At 42.9% G+C, this 23,809-nt stretch overlaps 1 protein-coding gene across 1 annotated transcript in view; it reads right to left on the bottom strand.

Annotated features, from left to right (window-relative positions):
- Nucleotides 1-1,574: 1,574 nt before the first annotated feature.
- The window catches only part of LOC126523550 (thiopurine S-methyltransferase-like), a 30,931-nt gene continuing 8,696 nt past the window's right edge, over nucleotides 1,575-23,809 (bottom strand). The window contains exons 2-8 of the mRNA XM_050172146.3: nucleotides 19,811-19,903; nucleotides 19,066-19,195; nucleotides 16,437-16,489; nucleotides 13,022-13,096; nucleotides 9,943-10,034; nucleotides 3,936-3,980; nucleotides 1,575-1,756 (exon numbers count right to left, since the gene is read on the bottom strand). Of these exons, the coding sequence (XP_050028103.2) occupies nucleotides 1,638-1,756; nucleotides 3,936-3,980; nucleotides 9,943-10,034; nucleotides 13,022-13,096; nucleotides 16,437-16,489; nucleotides 19,066-19,195; nucleotides 19,811-19,903 (607 nt within the window). The 3' untranslated portion in view covers nucleotides 1,575-1,637. The remainder of the gene's footprint in view (nucleotides 1,757-3,935; nucleotides 3,981-9,942; nucleotides 10,035-13,021; nucleotides 13,097-16,436; nucleotides 16,490-19,065; nucleotides 19,196-19,810; nucleotides 19,904-23,809) is intronic.

Below are 23,809 nucleotides of genomic sequence, written 5' to 3'. Positions count from 1 at the left end.
GAAAGACCGAGGAAACAGTAAAAAATGGACGCAGCATGAAATCAGTGAGATGAAAACTTAGCATAAAACAAGCGAAGACGTATGCACACAAAGCAGGGTAATATCATCCGCAATTTCGAAGTTATAGTAAAAGCAGCGGAGGAATTCTATACTGACCTGTACAGTACCAAAAGCAGCCACGATACCTAGGTCCATTCGAAGCAACAATGAAAAGATACAGAGACTCCTGCTATAACTAGCGATGAAGTTAAAGCCTTGCAAGACACGAAACGAGGAAGAGCGGCTGGAGAACATGGAATAACAATCGATTTAATCAAATATGGAGGAGAACTAATTCTTGGAAAACTGGCGACTCTTTATACGAAGGGTCTATCGACTGGAAGGGCCCCAGAAAACTGGAAGAATGCAAACATTAAACTAATCCACAAACAGAGAGACGTTAAAGAATTGAAAAATTATAGGCCCATTAGCTTACTCCCAGTGCTATATAAAATATTTACGAAAATGATCTCCAACAGAATGAGGGCAACGCTGGACTTTAGTCAACCAAGGCAACAGGCTGACTTCAGGAAGGGATACTCTACAATGGGTCGCATCCGTGTCATTAATCAGGTTATCGAGACATCCGCTGAGTATAATCAACCTCTTTCTATGGTTTTCAAAGATTACGAAAAGGCGTTTGATTCAATAGAGATACCAGTAGTCATCGCAGGAGCAGGCCTTCGTCCTGCAGTTCACATAAAATAGGCTCATCATGAACATGATAAATTCTAGGCCCTTCAAACTTATCGCCTGACGATATTAAGCAGTTACGACCCTAAGTGTACACGGAACTTTTTAATAATTGAAAACCCACTTGATATACTTACAAATATTTTTCGCCAGCCTTTATGCAGTATGAGTGTCGTCTTGTATTATGGTGTAATCTTATGCTAAAAAGGTACCCGAATGATAACTATTAGTTGTATGAAATGGAATGTTCTTTATATAAGAGTTTTAGATGTAGATATAGTTCTTCTGTATTGGCATATTGCTTGTGTTGCGCTGCTTACCTTATCATTCTTGGTTTTTCATGTTATATGTGCTGTTATTTTGTATCTGAGTTCTTCTTATACTCGTTGTATAACAAAAAATACTGTTATATCTGTAGCTCTAAGCGTTTAAGGTTAGAAATTGCTTGCCTGGTCAGTGTACTGCTTGCACCGTTTGCATGATATTGGTATTGTACCCATTTCTGCTCAAAGTTCACTGCGAAAGTTGAAACAGTATTCCTTGTGAGATATATTATTATTCCCTAATTACCGGTATGCCTTCTCATTCTGCAGCCTTCATTGCATTATTCCCATTTTCTTACTGTGTACGTTGGAGCCTGATACAACATAACAGCCTTCTAGAGTTTATAGGTCTATTGAAGCTTTCCGTTCAGCTTTTAGCCTACATTGCTTTCCACGATGTTTCCTGGAACAATTAGCACGCATTCGTTTAGTGCTATGGTCAGCCGAAATTTCGCATTGCGGACTAAACAGTGCGTTCAAAATACCTAAATAACGTTTATTATGCGACTAAAGTCAAAACACGGTGCTGTATGAGCACTGCAGTTGTGGTGAAACAGATTGCATGTCAAAAACTCTACACATTCACGGCGTTGGCGCGGTCATGTGCCACAGACAGAAAGTGTATGGTGCGCACCCCCGTGCGGACCCTGTCCTCTCTGCAACGTGACTATCCACCAGTGCAATCTTCGCAGCCGTATCCCCTGCAGAAACAGCGAAATAGTATTAACCTTCTTGAAGTTCATCTAGCAGTTTCTGTAAAACAATTCCAATGAAACCTATTAGCACTGCTGTCTTACTTTATTTGATGGAACATGTGAGTTTAAGTAGGCATGCTTATATAAAATTATGGGTAAATGTATACACGCACTAAACTAAACTTAAGTCAAACTTGGGATAACATGGAACAAGCTATAACTAATAGCATACAGTGGTCAGCAAATGAAACGCAATAGTCCGGGCACGTGGCCGCCTGCGCTTGTTGCGCCACCGCTGAGCACTCTTCAAAGTGCGCTGGTGCATTCTGATATACGCTAGAGGGCGAGACGGTTGGTGGCACATGGAGGCTGCATCCAGCCCACAGGCGTTCGGGCTCTGTATCGCGGCGGCGCCGCCGCAGAGCTTCGACCCGTGGTTTCTGCCATAGACTTTCATACAATAATTACTTCAGTAATAAATTTTCCGGCGCTGCGGTTATTCAGCCACCATGGGAATGATGGGAAGCAACTGGATTTGTCTGTTCTTCGTGCTTGTTGATTCCGATGCTCCTGTAGTTTTGTTTATTATACGCCTTATCTGCCTTCATCTTAATAAAATTCAGAGCAGTGTATACTTTTCCACCCTTTAACCATCGTTAACCTCCTCCTTGGACCAGCAATCCTGGCCTGCAGTATATTGAATTAAAAAAACAAATGAATAAAACATGCTGACACCAGGCACTGCGTCAACTGATGATGCAAGCGAATGCCAAGTGAGCACATAGAAAAAACAAGAACTTATTTGTTCAATTCATCGGAGAAGTATGATAAATACAAATATACAAATACTAAGGGGAGGACATGCAAAACCACATTGCTATGATGCGCGGCTTATAGTCAAGATCGTTCCCATTAGCGCGGTGACACAACTGTGGATGCAATAGAATATACTCAAAACATAGTGATGATGGCGGAATTCCGGCTAATGCAATCGCTTCAGGAGCTTGCAGCGCACAAAAGCATGGCCGCCGAAGTTCACTTTCATTACTCCGACGTTGCCGCCGCTAAGCGCGCAATTTCTACACCACTTGTTGGAACTACTTAGGCGGAAAAATATTCTTCGAGAATGTGCTTACGGAAGGCAGCATTTCATTGTAAAAGATTTCATTCATCAAAAGACCGTTTAAAAACTAATTTTTAAGAAGAACGGGTTTACATCGGCTCTTCTGAAAGTGTTTTCGGAGTCTACCGTAATAAAACTAAAATTTTGCAAGGATACCTTATGTGAATACAGCTCATCCGGATCGCGGCTTACGGTTTCCCTTGATCCTAAAGCTGAAGCGAATCGAATTGCCTAATAAGAAAATTAGAGCAGTGACTTTTTAGTAAAGTCCTACATTCAGTTGTACTGGGTGATGCAAGAACCAACAACAGAATTTTCCACGGCGCTTCCTACATTTTGAGCAAAAATTCTGAAATTCTGAAGCCTAATCACTGGGTATGAGACAGGCATACAGGCAGTTGTGTATTTACTGGGGAAAGCCATTTGAAACTTTCGTTAGTCCATTTCTCAGGTAAGAGAGAACAGGATTTTAGAAGCTTTCCCTTTACTTGCGGCCACTACAGTGCCAAAATAATGACTGTGCAGCCAAAAAAAATTGTTTTAAGAACGTTTGTTGTATTTCAGCGACGAGATTGTGTTAGGAAATAATAATAGTCCATTAAAACTGCATTTACAAGTAATAAGACCTGAAGATGCCATTTCAAGGGCATAGACAAAGTCGCTTATGCCAAGCAGCACATATATCCTGTGATAAAAGGCATATCCCTTTATATTCAAATATTAACTTTTTGGTCTTGCTTGGCGGCAAATCCTAAATAACTTTAACCCGATCAGGATCCTAACAACGCATTGTTCAAGGTATTATCAAAGCATGGGAAAATGGTCTATGTCTAAGATGAGCCGTCAGAGAGTAAATCCTAAAATCTAGAAAACCACATCGGTATTGCAGCAGAAGTAGATAAGCATGGCAATGTATAGCAATGCTATGAGATTGACGAGCTTATTAAGGTAGTCCATTCCTCAAAATCTCACGCTTGTGGCCCCGTTGCAAAGTAAGTAAAATACTACGTTAGTGCGCAAATATGAACTGAAGCAAGGTGCGTGATTCAGCAAGGTCCTCACCGAAACATTCCCGGATCGCAGACTCTCCGGCGCTTCGAGGCCCAACTGGGAAGCAAATGTGTTCAGCATTATGACGGGCTTGTGAGGCCTACCATTGGAGCACGTTGCAATGATAAGATAAGAAAAGCAATTCACACCTTTTCTGCTGAAAGCTGTCACAACAATTTTATCCACGGTAAGCGGGGAGTGAGCTGCACATATTGGCGTTGCACTATTGGTGTTATCTGGTAAGCATTGAAGCTCATGTGTGACAGGTATTTTGCTATGTAGCACAAAACATAGCGATTCTTGCATTCCTAGTAAATGAGAGGTAGCTGCCAAAAATTATTTCACTGTCACTTTTGGTGCTTTTGAATCCATGCCAGAGAACGTGCCAACCCTGGAAAAATATTTCTTTATTTATCAATACCAATTATTGAATTGCTGACGTACTTTACCTACAGATTGATACCTTTAGTATTTGCAAGAATTTTGGAATATCGCCTGCTCCAGCTGCCATAAATTTACTCGTTGGGCTGGATTATTGAGAGAGGCGTACATTTCTTCAACAAGAAATACTAACATATATTCAACTTATTAGCAATAATGTACTTATTTGTCTTGAAATAATTACTTCATGGCACGTATTGCCATGACGTAATTAGTTACTTTGATATAATGTGCTAATTTCTTTTGAAATAATTACTTCATGGCACATATTGCATTATGGAATGTATTTCCAGAATGACGCCAGGTTGGAGATATGCGCCATCAAACTTGCCATAAAAATTCACTGTTGTTCCAGTTACCTTTTTAACAACACACTTGTTATACTTTGAAGCCCAAAAGTAACTGGAACGCCCATGTATTTCACTCTACACTTCGGGAAATGTGTCGAAATAGGCATCATCCTGCAAATTATTTTAAGTTGATACGTCCTGCAAATATACCGTCTACGCTTGTAAAATTGCAATATGTGCCGTAAATAATTAACTAAGAAATTAGTTAGTTGATTTTCTTAAATAGCTTACATAACTTTCGATTTCTCTTGCTAATAATGTTGGCCTGTTCAAATAATCCAGCTCAAGAACAACAATTAAACTATCAACCACAGGCTACCATGAAAAAATCTGTAAATCCTAAAAATTATCACCCTGTGGAATAAATTTGTATAAACCAGTAAAAGATTACTAACAAAATACAGCATTTTTTAGTTTAGTTTCACTGTTTGGCAGCCGCCAACTTAATTTTTTTTAATTTCTGACAGGTTGTAATTTCACAACGGAACTAGTTAATGCAAATGGAAGATCGTAGCATCGCCATTTCATCTCATTTACTTAAGTGTTTTGCTTGCAAACTGGTACCTGTCCCTGGAGCAGCCAACTTTGTTGAAATTTCCCTTCATGTATTTTTTTTTGCTTTATTTCCCATGTCTATTTGGAGGGTTCTTGAAGCACCTTAGTAGTTATTATCTTAACAAAACAATTTGTAAAACGAATTGCAATGTTAAGCAACATTACTGCTAGACACGAATATAAAAAACATTTGATTCGTGTTTATCCCCGAACACAACTTAATATACGCGACGCTATTTTGAAAAGCGGCTACAGGAAGCTAGCGGCGTGAAGAAACACCATACAGTGTATGCGTTTTCTTTTATATGAAATACTTTTACAGCGTACAAAGCTTACTAGCAATACGACATCACCGATTAATAATCTACCGGTGCGGATACATTCCCAAAATAACAAAAAAAGATATTCCATTCCCTAATCCACCTAGATACATAAATACCTTCTTAGTTACAAGATTTAGGGCACATATTAAAATAGAAAACTCTGGGGAATTGTCATGAAAATCTGGTTCTCTGTTCCCACCACCACCTACTGGAAGTCAAGACCTGCACATATATATGTCGAGCTTCTATTGTAGCTGTTGTGCCTACTATCATTGAACCGTTGGCCGTTGGTTTCTCTTTCACGACTGGTTCGTTTGCTACTTGATGGTTGACCAGGGCGGCGTTGCAATTAGAACGGCGGCTCTTGTGCTGTAACGAACTGCTTGCATAGTTCGTTACAACACAATACAGTGACAGTGATGTCACAAGGCTTTGATCAGTCACTTTGCTCCAAATGTTGGCGGCCCAACATGCAAAATGCCGGTGCGTGCTGCTCGTTGCTATCTGAAGTAGCATTAAATTGCCGCTCACATTGCCTTCTTCGCGCAGGAATAAACATTACAAATTTTTGCACATTAAGTCACATCGTTTATAGTGTAGTTCGTGAACTTCACAGCAATTTCATTGTTTACATTGTAAAATTCGCTTCTGCGCATTTTGGAAACTGGAAACCACTGTAACTTTCGATGACAGAACGATTACCACTTATCTTAACTCTTGTGTGTCAAAAACCGGATCAACACATATTCACTGCGTGCGTATCTTTCGCTGCGGTATTACCACGCAAAAAAGCTAGCTTTGCAGTTTCGAAAGAGATCAGTGACAGAAGGACTGCCGTGCAGCACGTGTTAAAGGACTGGGGTCGCTTCTGCAAGCTTTCAGCCCACCAAGAACTCAAACAATACTTACAAAAAAAGTATGTTCACCTGTCCTTGAAACAGACTTGATCAATTTCTTGCACCCATTGGGCGCAGGAATGACTTGTGAAAGCTTTTACCAGATCCTTTGCCTTTCATTAAGGCACACAGCAGTAAATCCTAATGTCATCTTTGACCGTAGGCTATGTCTGCAATAAACTCAAAAAATCTAGTTTATCTATGGATCCTTTATATCACTTCTCGTAGGAGGCTACGAAAGGGAAACTTATACCGTGTAGCATGGCAGCGGCCATCAGTGTTTGTTGTTTACCTTTCTCACACATATCCTCCTCCTCTTATACAAATATGCAAAATCCAAATTCTCACAAATGTTGTGTTTTTATTTGTGAATTTTTTCTTTCACAACCAATTTACACGCATTATGCTTGTAGAAATGACAGCATGGGCGTTGTAACACATCGCGGAAGCAGACGACAGCGAACAGGTTATAACTAGCGCCTCTCTGCTAACACGTTCTGTCCCTAGCGACAACACGGTTTATCTAGACCAGGCATGCCTGGCAAGGGACATCTGTGCAGGTCTGGAGTTCAGTAAGTCGTGGTTCTAATACGCAGGCCGAAAAAGGTCGTGTAGACCAATATAACTCGCGTCAACCTATTCCCTCAGTTTCCCTGATTGCATACGCGGCCCAGCGAAGCACCGTCCTCCGCCCAGTTCCGCCATAACGTAAATTTTTGGCCTAATGTAATGCTGCAATCGCACTTCCGTCTTCCTAGAAGTTGATTACGATTGGTGGTTTGCGCAATTCGTGATTAGACGCATAGTCACTTTTGAAGCAGGGTCAACATAGGCTGCTTTAACAGAATGGTACGGTGAAGTTTATTTTGCGTCACTTCACTATATCGCCAAAGGGCTGCACCCCGATCCATGCTTCACGGGGCCGTGCGCGTAGGCAAATATATTGAACCATTATTTTCACGCCAGCTCTTTCGGTCTACATGGCCACTATAAAAACTAGAAAACACGGATTTAGACTAATACGACAATTCGCTACAGCTTTTCATCGTAAGCATGGGCAGTATACTTTGCAACTGAGAAATAAATAAGGCACTTCGTCTACTAAGGAATGGATCGCATTGTTCTTTTGTCGCAACTCATGTCCGCCTGGACAAATAGCTCATCGGCATGGACGTGATTCAAGTAAATCTTGCAGCAATTTTTAATGCTCGAAGTAAAAAAAAAATCGCCGATCATTGCGGTACTACCTAATGCCAAGTTTGAGCGCAGCTCTATGCCTGTTTTCATATCGCGTGGGAATGTTGTCACGGCGCAACCAAGAGTGGTGCCAGTCAGAAGAAGACAATTTTAGGTGCGGAGGTGAAATCGATATTGACAGTACGGCACTATGGCTCGAAGAATATTCATTTTTTTATACATGTTAGGCCGCTTGCACAAGGGCGCTGACTATCCCGTCATCCTGTTCATCGAGCTGAATACATTTATGATATGCATGACACCTACGCTTCCGTCCAGGCTATTTCTGACCGGCATGGCATTCGCATTGAATAACGGCATGATGACAGCTTACGTGTTCGCATAGATGGTCTCAATTCTGGATATTCGGAGGCCACGATTGGCATGTTCCTGCTGGGCGACAACGTTCTTTACCGTCGCAGCTTACGTCCGGAAGCATCGAAATTTTTACTCGTTGTACCACGCGATCTCCAGACATCAGTTCGCGAGCAGTTGCATGACGCCCCTACTGCAGGCCACCTCGGCGTTTCGCGTACTTGCGACCGCATGCAGCTTGACTTCTACTGGCCCGGCTTGTACCGCTCTGTGCACCGCTACGTTGCAGCCTGTGCGCTCTGTCAGTGGCGGAAGAAACCTGCTGTGCCGCCCGCTGGACGCCTTCACCCCATCAACGTTCCCTGATAACCATTCTTTCGCGCCGGTCTCGATCTTCTCGGCAGCAAATTGGGTGGTTGTCGCGACTGATCACGCGAGCTTTGCGCAAAGCTGTGCAGCTGAGGCGGCAGATTTACTTGTACGTTACGTCATCCTCCATGATGGCGCACCCCGGTGGCCTCTCACTGATTGCGGCCGCACCTTCTTGCCCCTAGTAGTTGAAGACCTACTTCACTCCTGTTCTGCCGAGCACAAGCTTTTCACCACCTACCACCTTCAGACAAACAGACGGACGGAAGGGCTCAATCGCACATTGTCTGTAATGTTGTCTGTGCAGGTACCTGCCCACCACAGTGATTGGGGCAGTGCATTACCTTTCATGACCTTCAGCTGTAATTTGTCCCGTCACGACATCCCTGGCTTTTCACCCTTTTACCTTCTGTTTTGCCGCCCCCCTTCTTTGCCCTTTGACATACTGCTGCCTTCCTCGACGAAAACCTCCACTGAATGTGCTTAAGACGCCTTCGCTCGGGATCGCACGGCACGCCTGATTGCCTGCACCCAGCTCACTGAGTCTCAGGCTGCGCAGAGGATCATGTACGACAGCGGACATCGGGGCGTTCAATTTCTCCTGGCTCCGTTGTCCTCCTATGGACACCGTGTCGCCCCGCAGGCTTGCCTGAAAATCTGCTGCCGCGCTACACAGACCCCTACATGATATTGCTTCAGCTTGGCGGCGTGAGCTACCAGATCGCTCCACTGAACTCGCGTGTCCCCATGGACGTTGCGCATTAGTTCCGGCATAAGCCTAACTATGCTGCGAGTTCGCCCCCCCCCCCCCCCCCTTATACTTGTGCCGAGACGGCGCTTTAAGGCAGGGATTGTGTTTCGGCGCCACCAAAGTGCCGCCAGTCAGAAGATTTGATGTGTAGAGGTTCAATCGGTCTCGACAGCCATCTTGTTTGTGCATCGTTTTCTCTCTTGCAAATATTGTAATTACATCTGTATACGTGACTTCTGCAACGTAATAATATTTCGTATTATGACTATATAAGTACATGGTTTTTTATTAGACAGAGAACGCTGTCAGTAGCGTAGCCGGCGCGGAAAATATCTCGAGAAGCACATTACTGTCGGAGGGAAGTGCGGCGTTACTGCCTCGGTAATCGAGAGATCGCGAGAGGTAGCGCGTGGGTGACACGTGGGCGTGATACACAGCAGCCGCCTCAGACAAATCTCCCCTCATGCAGCACTTTGTTTCCTTACAGACGAGGCGTGTTACTCTGGCGCCACATCGTAGGCATCATCGCCGCACAGCCCATCTTGCGCGGCTCTATACATTTCTTCGCGCACTTCCGTTCCACCAACGACGCGAGCGGCACTTTGTTGCGGAGAAATCGCACCACCAATGTCAGCGGCGCTGCCTTCACTTTCATATTTCATTGTGCTCGTTCGCGCGGTTACGAAGTACGACAAAGCCGAGGCACGCCGACGCTCAACGTAGGGACGGGCGCCTAAGTACTGCACTTAAAAGAACAATGAGTATGATAACAAGAAGACTCACTCATGTCAGCCGTACCGTGCGAATCATAAACGACCGTCCACATGCCGTATGAGAAGTCAGGGGCCAGCAGTTTCTTCACTACCGCAGCATATCTGTTGTAAAATTTTAGTTAGGCAACTATAAACATAACCTTCCGCTCTGAATAACAAAATTAACGGAGCTCTAGAAAGATGAGGTGATACCACTTTCTTTCCGAACACCGCTAAACATCTTATTAAAGTGTCGATAGAGTATTTAGACACCACAAAAATATTGTTCCAGCATCCGGAGCAGAACTACAAAGGCAAGCATTTCTCAAGCGGCGTCTTGAGTTGTGATGAGCGTTCCAGCCGCGTCGCAATTAGGCATGCGTAAAATTTTTGCCCAACTAAAAAGTGTGCAGATCCGACGGCGCAGTGCGAACAATGTTCAGCGAATGTTTTTATGCGTTTTGTTAAGAATACCATTTCTAATTAGGGATAATTGCAAGTACATCTCCCACACCCCAGTTGGACCCGTTATCACTGGGAACTGCCTTTCTTAGCATAAACTGCATTAAGAATATCTTGTTGAGGGCTCGTTGGTTCGTGTCTAGAACTGATATTGAACAGCGCAAATAAGACAAAGACACGAGGAAAGAAATACCACAGACAAGCGCTTGGAGAATTTCAAATAAACTTCGAGTTGGCAGTCAGCTTTTGTCTGTCGTATTTGATTGCTCTTGTCCTTGTCTTATTCGCACTGTTCAACCTCATTTCTAGGCTAATCTGGTTGCACTTAATCATGCCAATGCCAGGCATGTCGCCAGTGAAATTACCGCGTTAGCATGAAGATTAATGTATGACGATGACACACAAAAAATGGGCTTGTGATGGCATAAAGACATGGGCATGACGACTCTGTAACCACTATGGCAGAATGAAGATTGAATTTAAGGATGGGCAGCGGCATCAAGACGACCGAATAATGATGACGGTGATGTAACGACTGTGTTATGACGATCTTAGAATGACGAAGCTGGAGTGACGACGACGGTGTGACAACTACGTTGTAAAGTAAACGTGATGCGGTTGCAAGAATAGTTAGTATTGGCATGACGACGACAACACCAGGACAGAGTGAAGAAAGGTATTACGGAGGTTGAAAGATGCATTTCGCATGACGTCAACATGATGATTAAACTAAAATATTTACAACAGTACGGCGATAATGTCATGACAAAATGCTGTAATTGTGTTCAAATGACGACAACGCCATCATCACGATGGGAATCGCAAGGATAAATTGACAATAAAACGATAACGAAGGCATGACGACGACCGCATTGCTACAATGCAATCATAACAATGATATCACGATTAATTGAAGTCGACGACAACAACGGCATGAAGACGATGACGATGCTGCAGTGTCAACGAAGATATGACGATGACAGCCAGTACTAAAAGTGATACTTATAATGAAATAATGTCAATTTAGGACGACGCTAGAATAACGACTGTGTGGTGAACGGAATGAAGGAGTTCAAATGAGGATGATGAAATGACGACAGTAGATTGCGATGTTAAAATGATTACATTGGCATGACGATGCTGAAATGACGACGGCTTTGTGACAACGACGGCATGAGGATAACGGGATGACGGACGTTTGTAACAACCACAACGCAATGACGGTGACGAAATAACGAGGACGCTGGGACGACAAAGACATGAGGACAATGACATGACATCATTGGAATCACTATGTCAGAATGACGATGTCGTAGTGACCACAATGGCATTACGACAATTGAATGACTACGTCGGACTGATGACGATAGAATTACGACGTCTTAATGGCGATGACGGCATGGCAACGACGACATGCGGATGTTCAATCTCGCATTCCTGATTACATACATCGCCTGGCGCCGTGTACCTCCTTGAAACGCACTATGTCCTGTGTTTCTCTTATACCGGACTGTTGTCGACGACGACGATGGCGTGATGACAACAATGAACGACGTGATGACTAACGTGAACACTGTCTGGAAAAGCAGCTTGCTTTCTACACAGGTTAGATGCCTTCAACACAGGTTGCCTTCAGTGCAAACATCTTTTTCTTAATTCGTAAATTTCTTCTTTCCTTGAAGCTTTGACCGATGCTGCAGGGGTTAGGATCAGTTAAAGAGGAGAAACTCCCAGCTATGTATGCCATAGTATTGTGTTTGCAAGTGACGTTACCTCTTGATCTACGCCCGCTCCCTCAAGGTCACTTAAAACTCCAAGCGCACATATGCAAATGTTTCCGCAAAGCAATGTCCTCATTATCGTTGCAAAATGACGTAGAAACAGCTGAGCACAATAGCAAATATTCTACAAGTTTAAAACATGGGGCATTTGAAATTCCTAAAACTTGTCAAGGTACCGAAATTTAACAATTTCTTCGGGGTTAGGTTTATTACATCCGCCTTTATTTAAACTAGTTGGAGGTGATATCTAAAGGAAGAAAAACTAAAATTCCACTATTCAACTTTTCTGAACAAAAAGCGTCTTGTGATTGGTCCTAATTGCGATAACTGCCTCAAAATCTTGAATTAGGGTCAATCGTGTAACTCTTTTTCGTAGTGTAGATTTTCCTTGTCTGGGGGGGGGGGGGGGGGGGGTTAATTAGCATAACTACATCTGAGTTATTGCCATCTGCCTCACTTTCAGACAATAATGATAAACTGCCAAAAACAAATATGCGCTAATATGGTGCCACTTCATTTTATGACCCTAAATCGAAAGAAGGCCTTATTCAACTCTTTCACACCACCGTTATTCCAAATATAAGGACGCCCGCGACTTCTAAGGCGAGTTGCTGACTGCCTGTTGGCACATCCTCAAAAATACGTTCGTGCACTGGGTAATCTACGAAAAAGGATAACTACAAGAAAGGCATTTACCGTTGAATCTGGCGTATTTATTAGATGGTTTGTGTTCTAAATCTGCACTTCTATATATGACTTGCTTGCAAACAAATAGCTTGTGCAGATGTTCCAAAGTACTTTGTTTATGCATAGCACCATTGTTCTTCGCACATAGGAATACGATTAAAATAATTTCTTTATTTTTACCTGGCACGGTCCTCCAGTCTCACGGCTGTAAATCCAGATCTGTCCCAAACAATGTCCACAGCTTCAATACAGTCCCTGCAAAAAAGGTAAATGCAAAAGACTGAACGACAAACAAACGTATTACATCCTGCTTCTTTCGAAGAATGGTCATGACAGTCTCACCGTTTGCTCGATTTGTTGAATTTGCGTAGCCACTATTTATCTGCCGTTTCAATCATTATTTAATTGCACAAGTGACTGCCCAACCAGAACTATTAACTCTGGAGCACTTTCTTTTATTTTTCTTGATGTTTCCGAATCCTACACAGGGTGATAAAGATACATTTTTGTGTCTGTATATGGGACATGCCGATTTTCAGGTTGAGTCCTGTCTTCTTTCCTTACTCGGCGGCGTAAGCAAGGTGACCTTTAGTACATTTCGCAATGATTTTCAACGATCTTGTTAAATATGTTGATCAGTCCTTCACCAGAGTATTTTGTACAATATAGAGGGTGTTTACCTATTTAGCTTAGCAAAGGACTGATCAAATTGCTCTGGAAGTGCTTTCACTTATGATTGCCTTTCTGTAACCTGTAAGAAATTTAGGATATCTGTGTCAGAAAACCCGTCGAGGGGACTATCAAAGGCAAGGTTTTTTTCCCAATATTTCTACGTTGAGAATATATATCTTCGCCGGCAGGGCCTGAATAAAGTTGATTTCCTTCCTTCCTTCTTCGGCAGAAATTCGCTTGAGTTGTCGGAGTAGTCCGAGAAATTTTCTACATCCATCATAAATAAACCAAACATTTCTCTTCCGTAAAGTCATTCTTTTTACTTTCACGGCGTAGTGCAAGTTCTCCACGGCAGGACCATAATGTAAGTAGCGGAGTAGTTTTTTAGAAACCTCCGGCAGCTAACTTAAGAATGATGTAATCCGTTGTCGTCCAATTCAAAGGCACTGCTCTTCTAAGTTAAATAAAGTGAAAATGAAGTATTCTGTAGAGGGATCGACATGTGGGCGAGTTTGTACTGGTTGAACCTCTTTAAGGGGCGGCGCAAGATGACGATGTTCCTGCCTTCTGTCTTCGTCGTCTTGCGCCGCCCCTTCAAGACGAAAATAAAATACTAACAAAGGGGATTCAGCTTTTAGGGTAAATGAATCGAAATAACCTCATAAAGATTTTCCACAGCATCGTGGACGTATCTTGCTCCGACCAGACTTTCCAGAACGCCTTACGCCGATAATTAGAACGTGAAAGGCAAAACGTCACACGGGAAAATTTTGGGTAAGCTGCCATCGAGGTACCCACAGGCAAACATCAGTGACACGTATTTGTGCCACCTAAAAGATATGTGTACATGTCAATGATACTAAAAGCACGGACCTACGTAAGCAACGGGAAAGAAATTGCGAAAAGACTTTCCCCATGTCAAAAAATTAAATACGTTATCTATTACACTGTTACATCAAGGAGTGCCTAAGCACGCAAAGTTCCTTCTTCCTCTGCCCTGTTTACATTCATTTAGTGAAGCGGCTACGCTTGTGTTAGGCGGTTAAGTAAGAAATTTCAGCAGTCAGCAGAAAAGAACCATACTTCTGTCACTGAAATTAGTGTTTCTAAATAAATATACCCTATTTTGCACAAATTAATGAAATTAGACGTAAGTTATGAACAAGCGCTAGCACGCTTTCGCTAAACAGTTTCTGAGCTCCCATTGTGAGCTGGCTCTGCTGCAGCATTATGATTCTCGAGCTTAATATTTTATTCGTTTTCTTCGGGCAAAGTGTAAAGACGCGAAGTTTACTTCTATATTTGCTGTACCGTTTGTTTATATGTCAGTTGTACATATGGCCTAAATAAATCGGACGCTCTGGGCATCGATAGTAGTGTTCACTCCTTGTTGCAGTTATTATAGCTGCATTGTAAATATGAGTATACGATTTCCTTTTTGACGCACGTTTTTAATCACAATTTTGTTATTACAGGTTTATCAGGCCTTTCTACACCTAAATGCTTGACTTTGCACAAGAAACTCAAATTCGTCACCAATGTTCATAATGACCTAGTTGGAGAATCAAAGTCATTATTATGAAGTGCCCATAAAGCTATCGACCTTTGTGGGCTCTTAGACTTACTGGATGCGGTGTTCTAAGAAAATCATCCTCACAGTTCACAGTTCGTCAAATGCCGCGCCATTCCTTTGGTAACTCGAGATCACGAGTACCAAGAGAACGCTTAATCATTGTGTTTTGTTTTTGTGCGTGCAACGACCGTAACAAGGTCCTGTGTCACTACAGATATCTTTTTTCATTTACTGTAGCATTATTCTAAGAGCGCCAGCTAATGGGTAAAATATTATATCGCACTATTTCTCTTGAAATCATTTGTCAAAAGCTATTACATATTTTTAAGACTTCCAATACAAATTCGTACGTTCAACGCCAACAATCGCGGAAAATGTCCTGCCACACCGGCCGACACATTAAAAATTATTTGCCATGTTATCTAATGTACACAGCTAACAAAGCCACTAAGATTCGGTGAAATCAATGCCACTGATATTATTGCACGTATCCTTTGATTGTTATTGTGAGGAAAAAGGAAATAGGCATCAACAGTGCTTTGGTTTTCTAGAAGAGGACCCTCGAATGTAGTCGCACAGTGGTTTATCTCCAAGAGTGTGTCTTTACGCACAGAAAAAAAAGGAAACCACGCCAGCAATTGACTACCGGGCATAGAACAATGTCTAATAAAAATATATACTTCTTCTTTACTTTCCTTGAAAAGATCAGTTATCCATAATATTACATCCTAAATTTCTACATAAATATTATTATTATTATTATTATTATTATTTCCAATACTGTTAGCCCTTGCGGGCTGTTACAGGGGTGGGGGAAAAGAATTTTCTACAAGCACGTAACACCAGTTCCGCAATAAACAAACAATGCGTTCAGCAAACACATGACAGTTTACGCTCAAATGATTCAGTTGTGTGCGTTTCAATAAATACATCCGCGTCAAGTTTGTTCCAATCGACTATAGTTTTCACAAGAAAGGAAAATTTGAAGGCATCAACGCGCGGCACATATGGCATTACAGCATGAGCGTGACCAGTACGTGGGGACACTCGTCCACACAATAACTGTTTCGCCTTCAGGCAAACTACATAAATATAGTTTACTGTGTTTGAACTAGTGTTCAAATAGCAGTAAAATTCAGAGTATAGCCGAACCTTTGCTTGTAGGGCAAATACTCAAAAGCAATTTCTTTATTTTTTTAGTGAAACAGCGATGGGATTTTTATAGTAACCACGAGAGGACCAACATGGTAAGAACAATATATTTTTGCATTTCTTTAGAAACATATCACCAACGCTCCCAGTACATTAAAGAAGAACAGCGATTATCGACAAATTCCCTGCGTAATTTACCTTTTAAAGTCAAAAATGTCGCAGATAAACACTTGCAGCCGATGATCTGCGGTCTACACAAAAAAGAAGAAAAAGAAAACGTGTAAGGTTGTGTCATCCTGCATGGTACTCTTTCTCTGGCCATTCGAATTACGTTGATCAACTCAGTGACACGCAAGCACATCAATACCACTAATATTTTCCACAAAAGCACTACCTTTCACAACAGGTCACGTGTATTTTGGATGCATTGCCAAAACAAGTTCGCACTTTTTTTTTTCTTCAATGGGAAACGTTGTGGATTCTGTAGTATGATAATCATATGCGACTTCAGTACTGAAGTGTCATTACTGGAAGGACACGTTCATGCAAAAGCTCGTAGAAGACCGCACTTGAACCTTACTTGACAATAAAGGTCTTATTTAGTGCTTAGGCGCTGCTTCACGTTAGGGCGCGAATTTTCGCGTCAGCCATTTTTTCTGCCATATTTAGTAACTGTACCATGGATCATTCATAAAATGCTGACTCCCTTAGTGTGCCGAAGAGGTTTTGCGTTGACAATAGTTATGCTACCAGGTTATTGAATCTTACGTACGTTGTAAATATGCATAATTGTTTGTCATTTTCTTGTGGGTTACTCTTCCCTATCCTTCCACAAGCATCAGTTGGGCAAACTTTAACAACCAAGTAAACCTGCAGGCAAAGTGATGGTCTCCTCTCAGACAATGCTTCTGGTGAAGTACGATTGCAGTTATTTTTGTTTTTGACTGTTTAATTTTGCAGCCGCGACAATATTGTGATTTAATTTTCTGTGATTTACGCAATATTTTAAGCTTTACAATATGTTTGTCATGCGAGTCAGAGACAGACAAAGAGGAGAGGAAGAGAGTTTAACAAGTTTCCGATATGCTCCCCTGTACGTGTTTTTCCAAAAATAGGGGTAGAAATATGCAAGAGGAGAGACATAGAAATTAACAGCCGCACTAAACGTTCACTTAGTCAATTGGAGTGCAAAAACACAATAACCCTTTCGCCTTCATGTGGTGCGAAATTAAGTCATGCCTATGTTTGATGATTACCTCCGCCGGCAGTAGTGCGTCGCCGAACTCATGAAGCACAGTATAGTAGGACTGCTCGAGACATGTCTATGTAATGTGTGCAAAAACTTTCGTGAAACCATTTTATGCGAATTTTCCGACATAACTAATCAAGTAACATGATCTGCCTTATTTCTTGGGCAACATATTTACCGTGATCGGAACGGGCCAGAGACGTGACAACAAATGCGCTAACTGCAACAATCCATTCCTAGAGGAAAAAAAAGCTGTTATACACCATACATGGTAGGGCCAAACCTGATCATTAGGTCACAATGAGCTTTCTAAAGAGCCCGTTCCTTTATTTTACAGGTCGATAGAAGGGGTGCTTACGCAGCTTTGACCACACTGATTGATAGCCTGTTGGTTAATTTGATCTTTCGGCCTGAACAGAACCACGCAATCATCAAAGAAGCGCTGCCGCATTCATGGTAGTGAAAACCGAGGTGATCGCCAGGTTACATTGTCACACTCATATTACACTTTGTTAAAGTTTTATGACACCGTCCTGTCTTTCCTATGTACAGGGGTGAGCAGCCTTGCCTAGAGGGCACCACCGGGGCCCTGCAGAGTAAGGCAGCGCCGTCTAACGTTTGCTGCTGAGTTCGAGTTAGGTGTCCACTGCGCTCGCGCGACAAAAAGAAGCGGGTCCCTGCTCATCGCTTCCTTGTCGAGTTCCCGACTTGTGCATTCACTTCCTGCCGAAAGAAGCAAGTGTCATTGTGTCACTTCATGCCTAAGTGATACAGTTAATAAGAAAGGTGTAAGTAGAGCTCCTCCACCACGCATTCAGCATGTGGCAAGAAACGTATGAACTTATTGACTCTCGTCTCCGCCAATTCCACATGGTTCAGTTATGACACGTTTTACTAATTGACATCCATTATTAATTCCAGTAAGTGATGGTAGTTGACAATGTAGCAAGGAAAAGGCTGCACCGTTGGCTTTTAGACACAGAGGCTCAACCCAAGCTCAAGAAGGAAATTAGTGACTCCCGTTAATATCACTTGCAATAACTGGTGAACAGCTTCGTTCGTAGACGTCAATTTACAAATGTATGTATTGTCCATGTGGAATATCAAACCCTCGAAATCTGGTGGCAAATGTTGTGGCAACAACGCATTAGTGCTTTAAAGTATGTAAACCGGATTATACTTGCTTGCTGTACTCCCTATGATAGCGTTTCTTCAGACGTTCCCCCTATCATTTCTTTTCTCAAACGCCTTTCTCTGAGCAAAAATATATAAGAAGCGTAATGTTCTCCCGCAAATAATTAAAGTTCATACGAACAGAGAGCCTCAATATGACTAGTCCATGTCCACTTTTTGTATTTCGAAAAGAAAAAGCTACTCTATCTTTACCGTTGGCATTTTGCTTATCAAATATGTAACTAGACTCATGGTGCACTCCATTGTAAGCTGGCTCATGTGGAATGAATTCTGAGGCAACAAAGTGTGTGCTTCAGTTCACCACTCAATACGTCAACTGATCATGTTTCTCGCAATTTCGTAAATGCTGTATGTGAAGCTTATTCGTTGAAAAAAATTGCCTACCCTGAATATTTTGCAGTTAATAATGGGACAAGTTGTCTCTTCCAATTCCAGCCCATTCTCGGGGAAAAAGCTGCGCACGCACTCTTCCACAAATTCCACACCAATGACGGTGTGCCCCAGGTCATAAAACCTGTAACGGAATCAAGATAAAATGACAAACAAGACAAACAATACTAGGCTAAATGATATAGATGATGCCACAAGAATGACCGCTTGAGTTTAGACCAAGCCCGGCATTTTTTGCTGTTCAGGAGTTTGTCGATTTCTTAGCTTCAAAGCTTTATTTATAGCCATATATGATTGCTTTCCGAGAAAGATTGTGTCGAATTTTTTACTATAGGTAACGTGTACTACGTGGAAGCAAATAGAGCCACAGCCTTCATTTGCAAAATTTACCACTTATTATATTTCTGCTTTTAGCAGTTACTAAGCTTTCTCTCATTGAAAATTTCAAGATGGGCGCATGAATCGATTTATCATTGTCGTTGCAAAGAAAAATTTCCATGAAAAAATCCCGCACCCTTTTCAAACAAACAAAAATGATGAAAATGCTAAGCAAGAGCGAGCCAAACAAATAAATATTTGTTCCTGACAGCCAAATACATTTTGACACGCCAGATAGTATATCTCCAAGACATCGTCCAATTACATGCCAACATACTCAAAGGTTTCTTCAGGAGGCCACCTTTTCTACACAGCAGGTGAGAATTAGCTGAGAATCAAGTTACCCAAGAGGCTTACTCACCACTTCAGTTCTGGTGCTTTTCCGCAGAGGGGTATGAACACACGAGCACGCGATTTTCCCGCGATAATAACTTCTTTGTTGTCACTCAAAAGTCTGAAATCAACAAACCTATTATGTTTCAGACGATCACGAAAATTCTCAAGGAACATTTACTTACACGTCTGGCTACTGCGAAATATATTACTCTCAAATATCAGAGAGCACCGTGCGCAGGTGAAGAGATTGTCAAACGTATAAAAAATAAATTCTGTCATACCGCAACGGCGACACTCCAAAGGAGAACGTTGAGATTTTAACAATTAGGTCATGCTCAGCAGTAACTTAGCAAAATTTGCAGATATTAAGGGCTCAAATTAAGTGAATATATATAGAGAAATTTCACTTATAAGATTGAAAATTTCTTGTTGCTGCCGAAGCTAAAAGTTCTTTTAGCAACCAAAAATAGATGGCAAAAGCAGTGACCCCCTGTCATAAGGTAAGCTGGCAACGAAATCTAGTGTGAGGCTCTTGTTTTTATTAGAGAATAACTCAAACTCCAATACAGCAATTGATGAAATACAGTTTGCCCCCACGTGACAGACACGTGACATGTACATTCCTAAGTTTCCTCTATGATGGTGTGCTTATCCATGCATGAGTTCCTCGAATATTGGCACACCGCAGTAATCCTTTCCTTCAGCTACGTACAGACGGCGTGTCTAACCATGTGCTCTATCGAGCAATTTCCCTTGAGAGGGGGCCGTGCTCATTCCTCGCTTTGTAATAAGCGATGAAATCATCTTTTGGCGCAGGGAACGTCTGAATACGGAAACGTATTGAAGCGTCGGCTCAATAAATTGAACATACAATGTAAATTCAAAGTATAGATGTAGCTTTTGCATATTTCTCATTTACAATTCATTGAGGCGACACTGTCGATGACTTTTCCCCTTGACTTGGATTTCGTCGTTTTCTCGCTAGTTATAGTTGTGGTTGCGTACAATAGATAACTTCAGCCCCTATGTAGGTAATGAGTGTTGTCTTGTCGAGTAGACAACTTGGGTCTCAGGGAACGTGCGACGACGGATGTGCCATTAGGTATCTCCTCAGTCTCGGCCACTCACCCAGAATAATTGTTCCAATCTAAGGCAATGAGTATGACGCCTGAAATGTATGAAGTTAGAAACTCAAGAACTGAAACGGGAAGAAAGTTCGTTAAATGTACTCCTGTTCTTTTATGTTTGGTCTTATCCCTCGCCAAGAAGGTCGCGTCATTACTGAGAAGAACTGCGTAAATGCGTGCCTTGCGAGAGAGCATTAAATAGCGTGCGTGCCAATGGAGGTAAGCTTATTCCAACGGTCGATAAAGCGGTGGCCAAGAAGACTCGTCTCGCTGAAGCGGCGCGCATACATTATGCCGCTAAACACAAACACAGACTAAACAGAAGTGCAAAGAAGACAGCGAGCAAGCTTAGCTATACCATGATGGCCACGTAGAGATTCGCGTGTTCTCCTTTCAGCACCAAGATGCGAAGGAATCATCTACATAAAGACTTTAGAATGAGAAACAAATTAATTCGTCGGACAGTTCAGGCCCTCTTTTCCGAAGCAATGCGCGTCAACAACGAAATCACGAACATTGATAAACCCAATCACAAAAATTTAAAAAAAAAACTTCGCCACACTTGCATTTTAACGTATTCGTTTGATCTCCGTAATGTTTCACTTTGGACGTGAGACGCATTTTTCAGGGGACCGAATTTTTAGTAAGTATGCATGTCTTTATTTGGGGCTGCCGTTTTATGTGCAAAGTAATTAAGGACCCGATGTGGCAGAATGTTTTCCTTATTAACCAGGTCATACGATTCTAGCTTATGCGTATCCGCAGACGTGAACCTTCTGGGTCACCCGAGCCACTTTTAAAAGGAGTGATGCCTCTCCTGTAATGCCAGAGGTTAATTTCTGTGAGATTATCAACGCGCATTTCGGATAATGACATCAATACTTTATTGAAGAAACGGAACGCATTCCAGTAAGCGCGAATGGTTTATTTTTTCCAATATTCATGAAGAAAATCTGACCATTAAAAATGTTCATGGGACGGATGTGATTTCGTTCAGCATCGGAAAAATAGTAGCCTACGTTTTGGACGTTGAAGAGCTGCACAAAACCAATGGCACATGCCTATAGGGACCCAAGTTGACATCATATAAGGTCATTTAAGACAGCCTCATGCCCACTGACCATGTTGGGGTCGAAAACGTTTCAAGTACGGCGCACACCATGCGACACATCCCAAGTTGAACAACCATGTGTCCCAAGTTAGTGTGAAAGAGGTTCATTGAAGAGTCAATTCCATTCAATTCACTTTATTTAAACACTACAATGTTGAGGACCGCGAACAAAGATCCTTTTTATGGCTTGACAAGGTCAGCAGCCCTTTTTTAACGAGATTGGCTCCTACTCAGGGTCACACACTCAGCGACGAAAATTAGTCACATGGTGGGCCTCGAAAACGGTTTCCTCGACATAGTAGCCTGATTCTATACCCACAGGCCACGGACGGCCCATTGACCCTGTTACGTTTGCCTACGACGCGTGGTATAGCCGGCGCGGATGCAACGGACGCCGGGGCTTCGTTCAAAGCGGCGGACATTTTGGCCCGTTCAGCGCCGCCGATACGCCTCCCCGCCAAGCGCGTCCAGGCATGTTTCAATGCCACGTGTCTTCAAGTGTGCGTGTGTGTGTGTGTGCATGTTGGTGCCCACGCTTGTCAAAGCGCGGCAGCCGGGGAGAGGAGCTCCCCAAGTGTGAAGCGAGGAGGTCGGACCGGCGCTGGCCCGGCGGATGTGTCACTACACTTGTCTCAACGTGTCTCTCAGCCTGTCCGTGCCCCGCATCACGTGCGCGTCTGACGAGGCGTTCCTTCTTCCCCTCGACTCCGAGACTATAAAAGCAGCTCCCCCCCGGACGCCGAGAGAGGCTCCGAATTCTTCCGTCGAGAAGCGTGCTCTCCCGTCTCTCCACTTCGGTCGACCTGACCGCCCGCTCTTTTGCGATGCTAGAATAAACAAGTTGTTCTGTTAGCAGTCGACTCATGCTTTGCCAGGACCTTCGGATGCTTCCAGTTGTGCCCCAAGCCGCCAGGCCAACGCTACCCTTGGGGCTTGCGACCCAGTTGCAACAACTCGTGCCAGCGGTCCGATTGCAACAACGGGCGTCAGCGCTGAGATTCCAACAACTGTCTGCCAGCGGTGAGATCGCGACAACGAAGCCAGCAGCGAAGATATGCGGTTGACTGTATGCTGAGCAGCACAACGAACATCCGGGAGCAGTGCAACGAGCCCTCTGTGATGACTGGTTGCCTGCAGCGGAACGACTGCGTTGAATTCTTGGCTGCGAGGTTTGGTGAGTGCGGGACTTTCTTCTTCTGAGTTTTGCCAGGCTTTTGTTAGTGTCAGAAACAGAGCTGGTAATTGTGGTTGTCGTTGCTGCCGGGTTAGTTTGCGGCAAGACAATAGTAGGCAGTAGAGAAAGCAGCATTCAGGGCAGCCATGGATTTGAAGTCGTTGCGCAAACCGAAATTGCTGGAGCTCACAAGAGAGTTGGGTCTGGATGTCTCAGACAAACTCAGAAAACCAGAACTGCTAAGGGCTATTCTTGAGTTAGAAGCTGAGGATGACGAGCTGTCGGAATGCCTTGAGACCATTGAGGAGAGGGAGACGGCAAAAAGACAGGAGCGCGAACGAAAAGAGCAAAAAGAGAAACAGGAGCGCGAACTTAAAGAACAGAAAGACAAAGATGAGCGCGAACGTAAAGAACAGAAAGAAAAAGATGAGCGCGAACGTAAAGAACAGAAAGAGCGAGAGCAACAAGAGAAAGAAAAAGAGCGCGACCGTCAACACGCTTTGGAAATGAAGCGTCTCGAGATAGAGATGGAACGCGCTCCTAATGGAAGTCAGGCACACGGTGCAGGAGAACGAGTATTGTTCAAAATGACTGACCTGATGCGGCCGTTTA

This window comes from Dermacentor andersoni, chromosome 6, assembly GCF_023375885.2.
Source record: "Dermacentor andersoni chromosome 6, qqDerAnde1_hic_scaffold, whole genome shotgun sequence".
Lineage (NCBI taxonomy): Eukaryota > Metazoa > Arthropoda > Arachnida > Ixodida > Ixodidae > Dermacentor > Dermacentor andersoni.
This window is presented reverse-complemented; position numbering and strand designations above follow the sequence as displayed.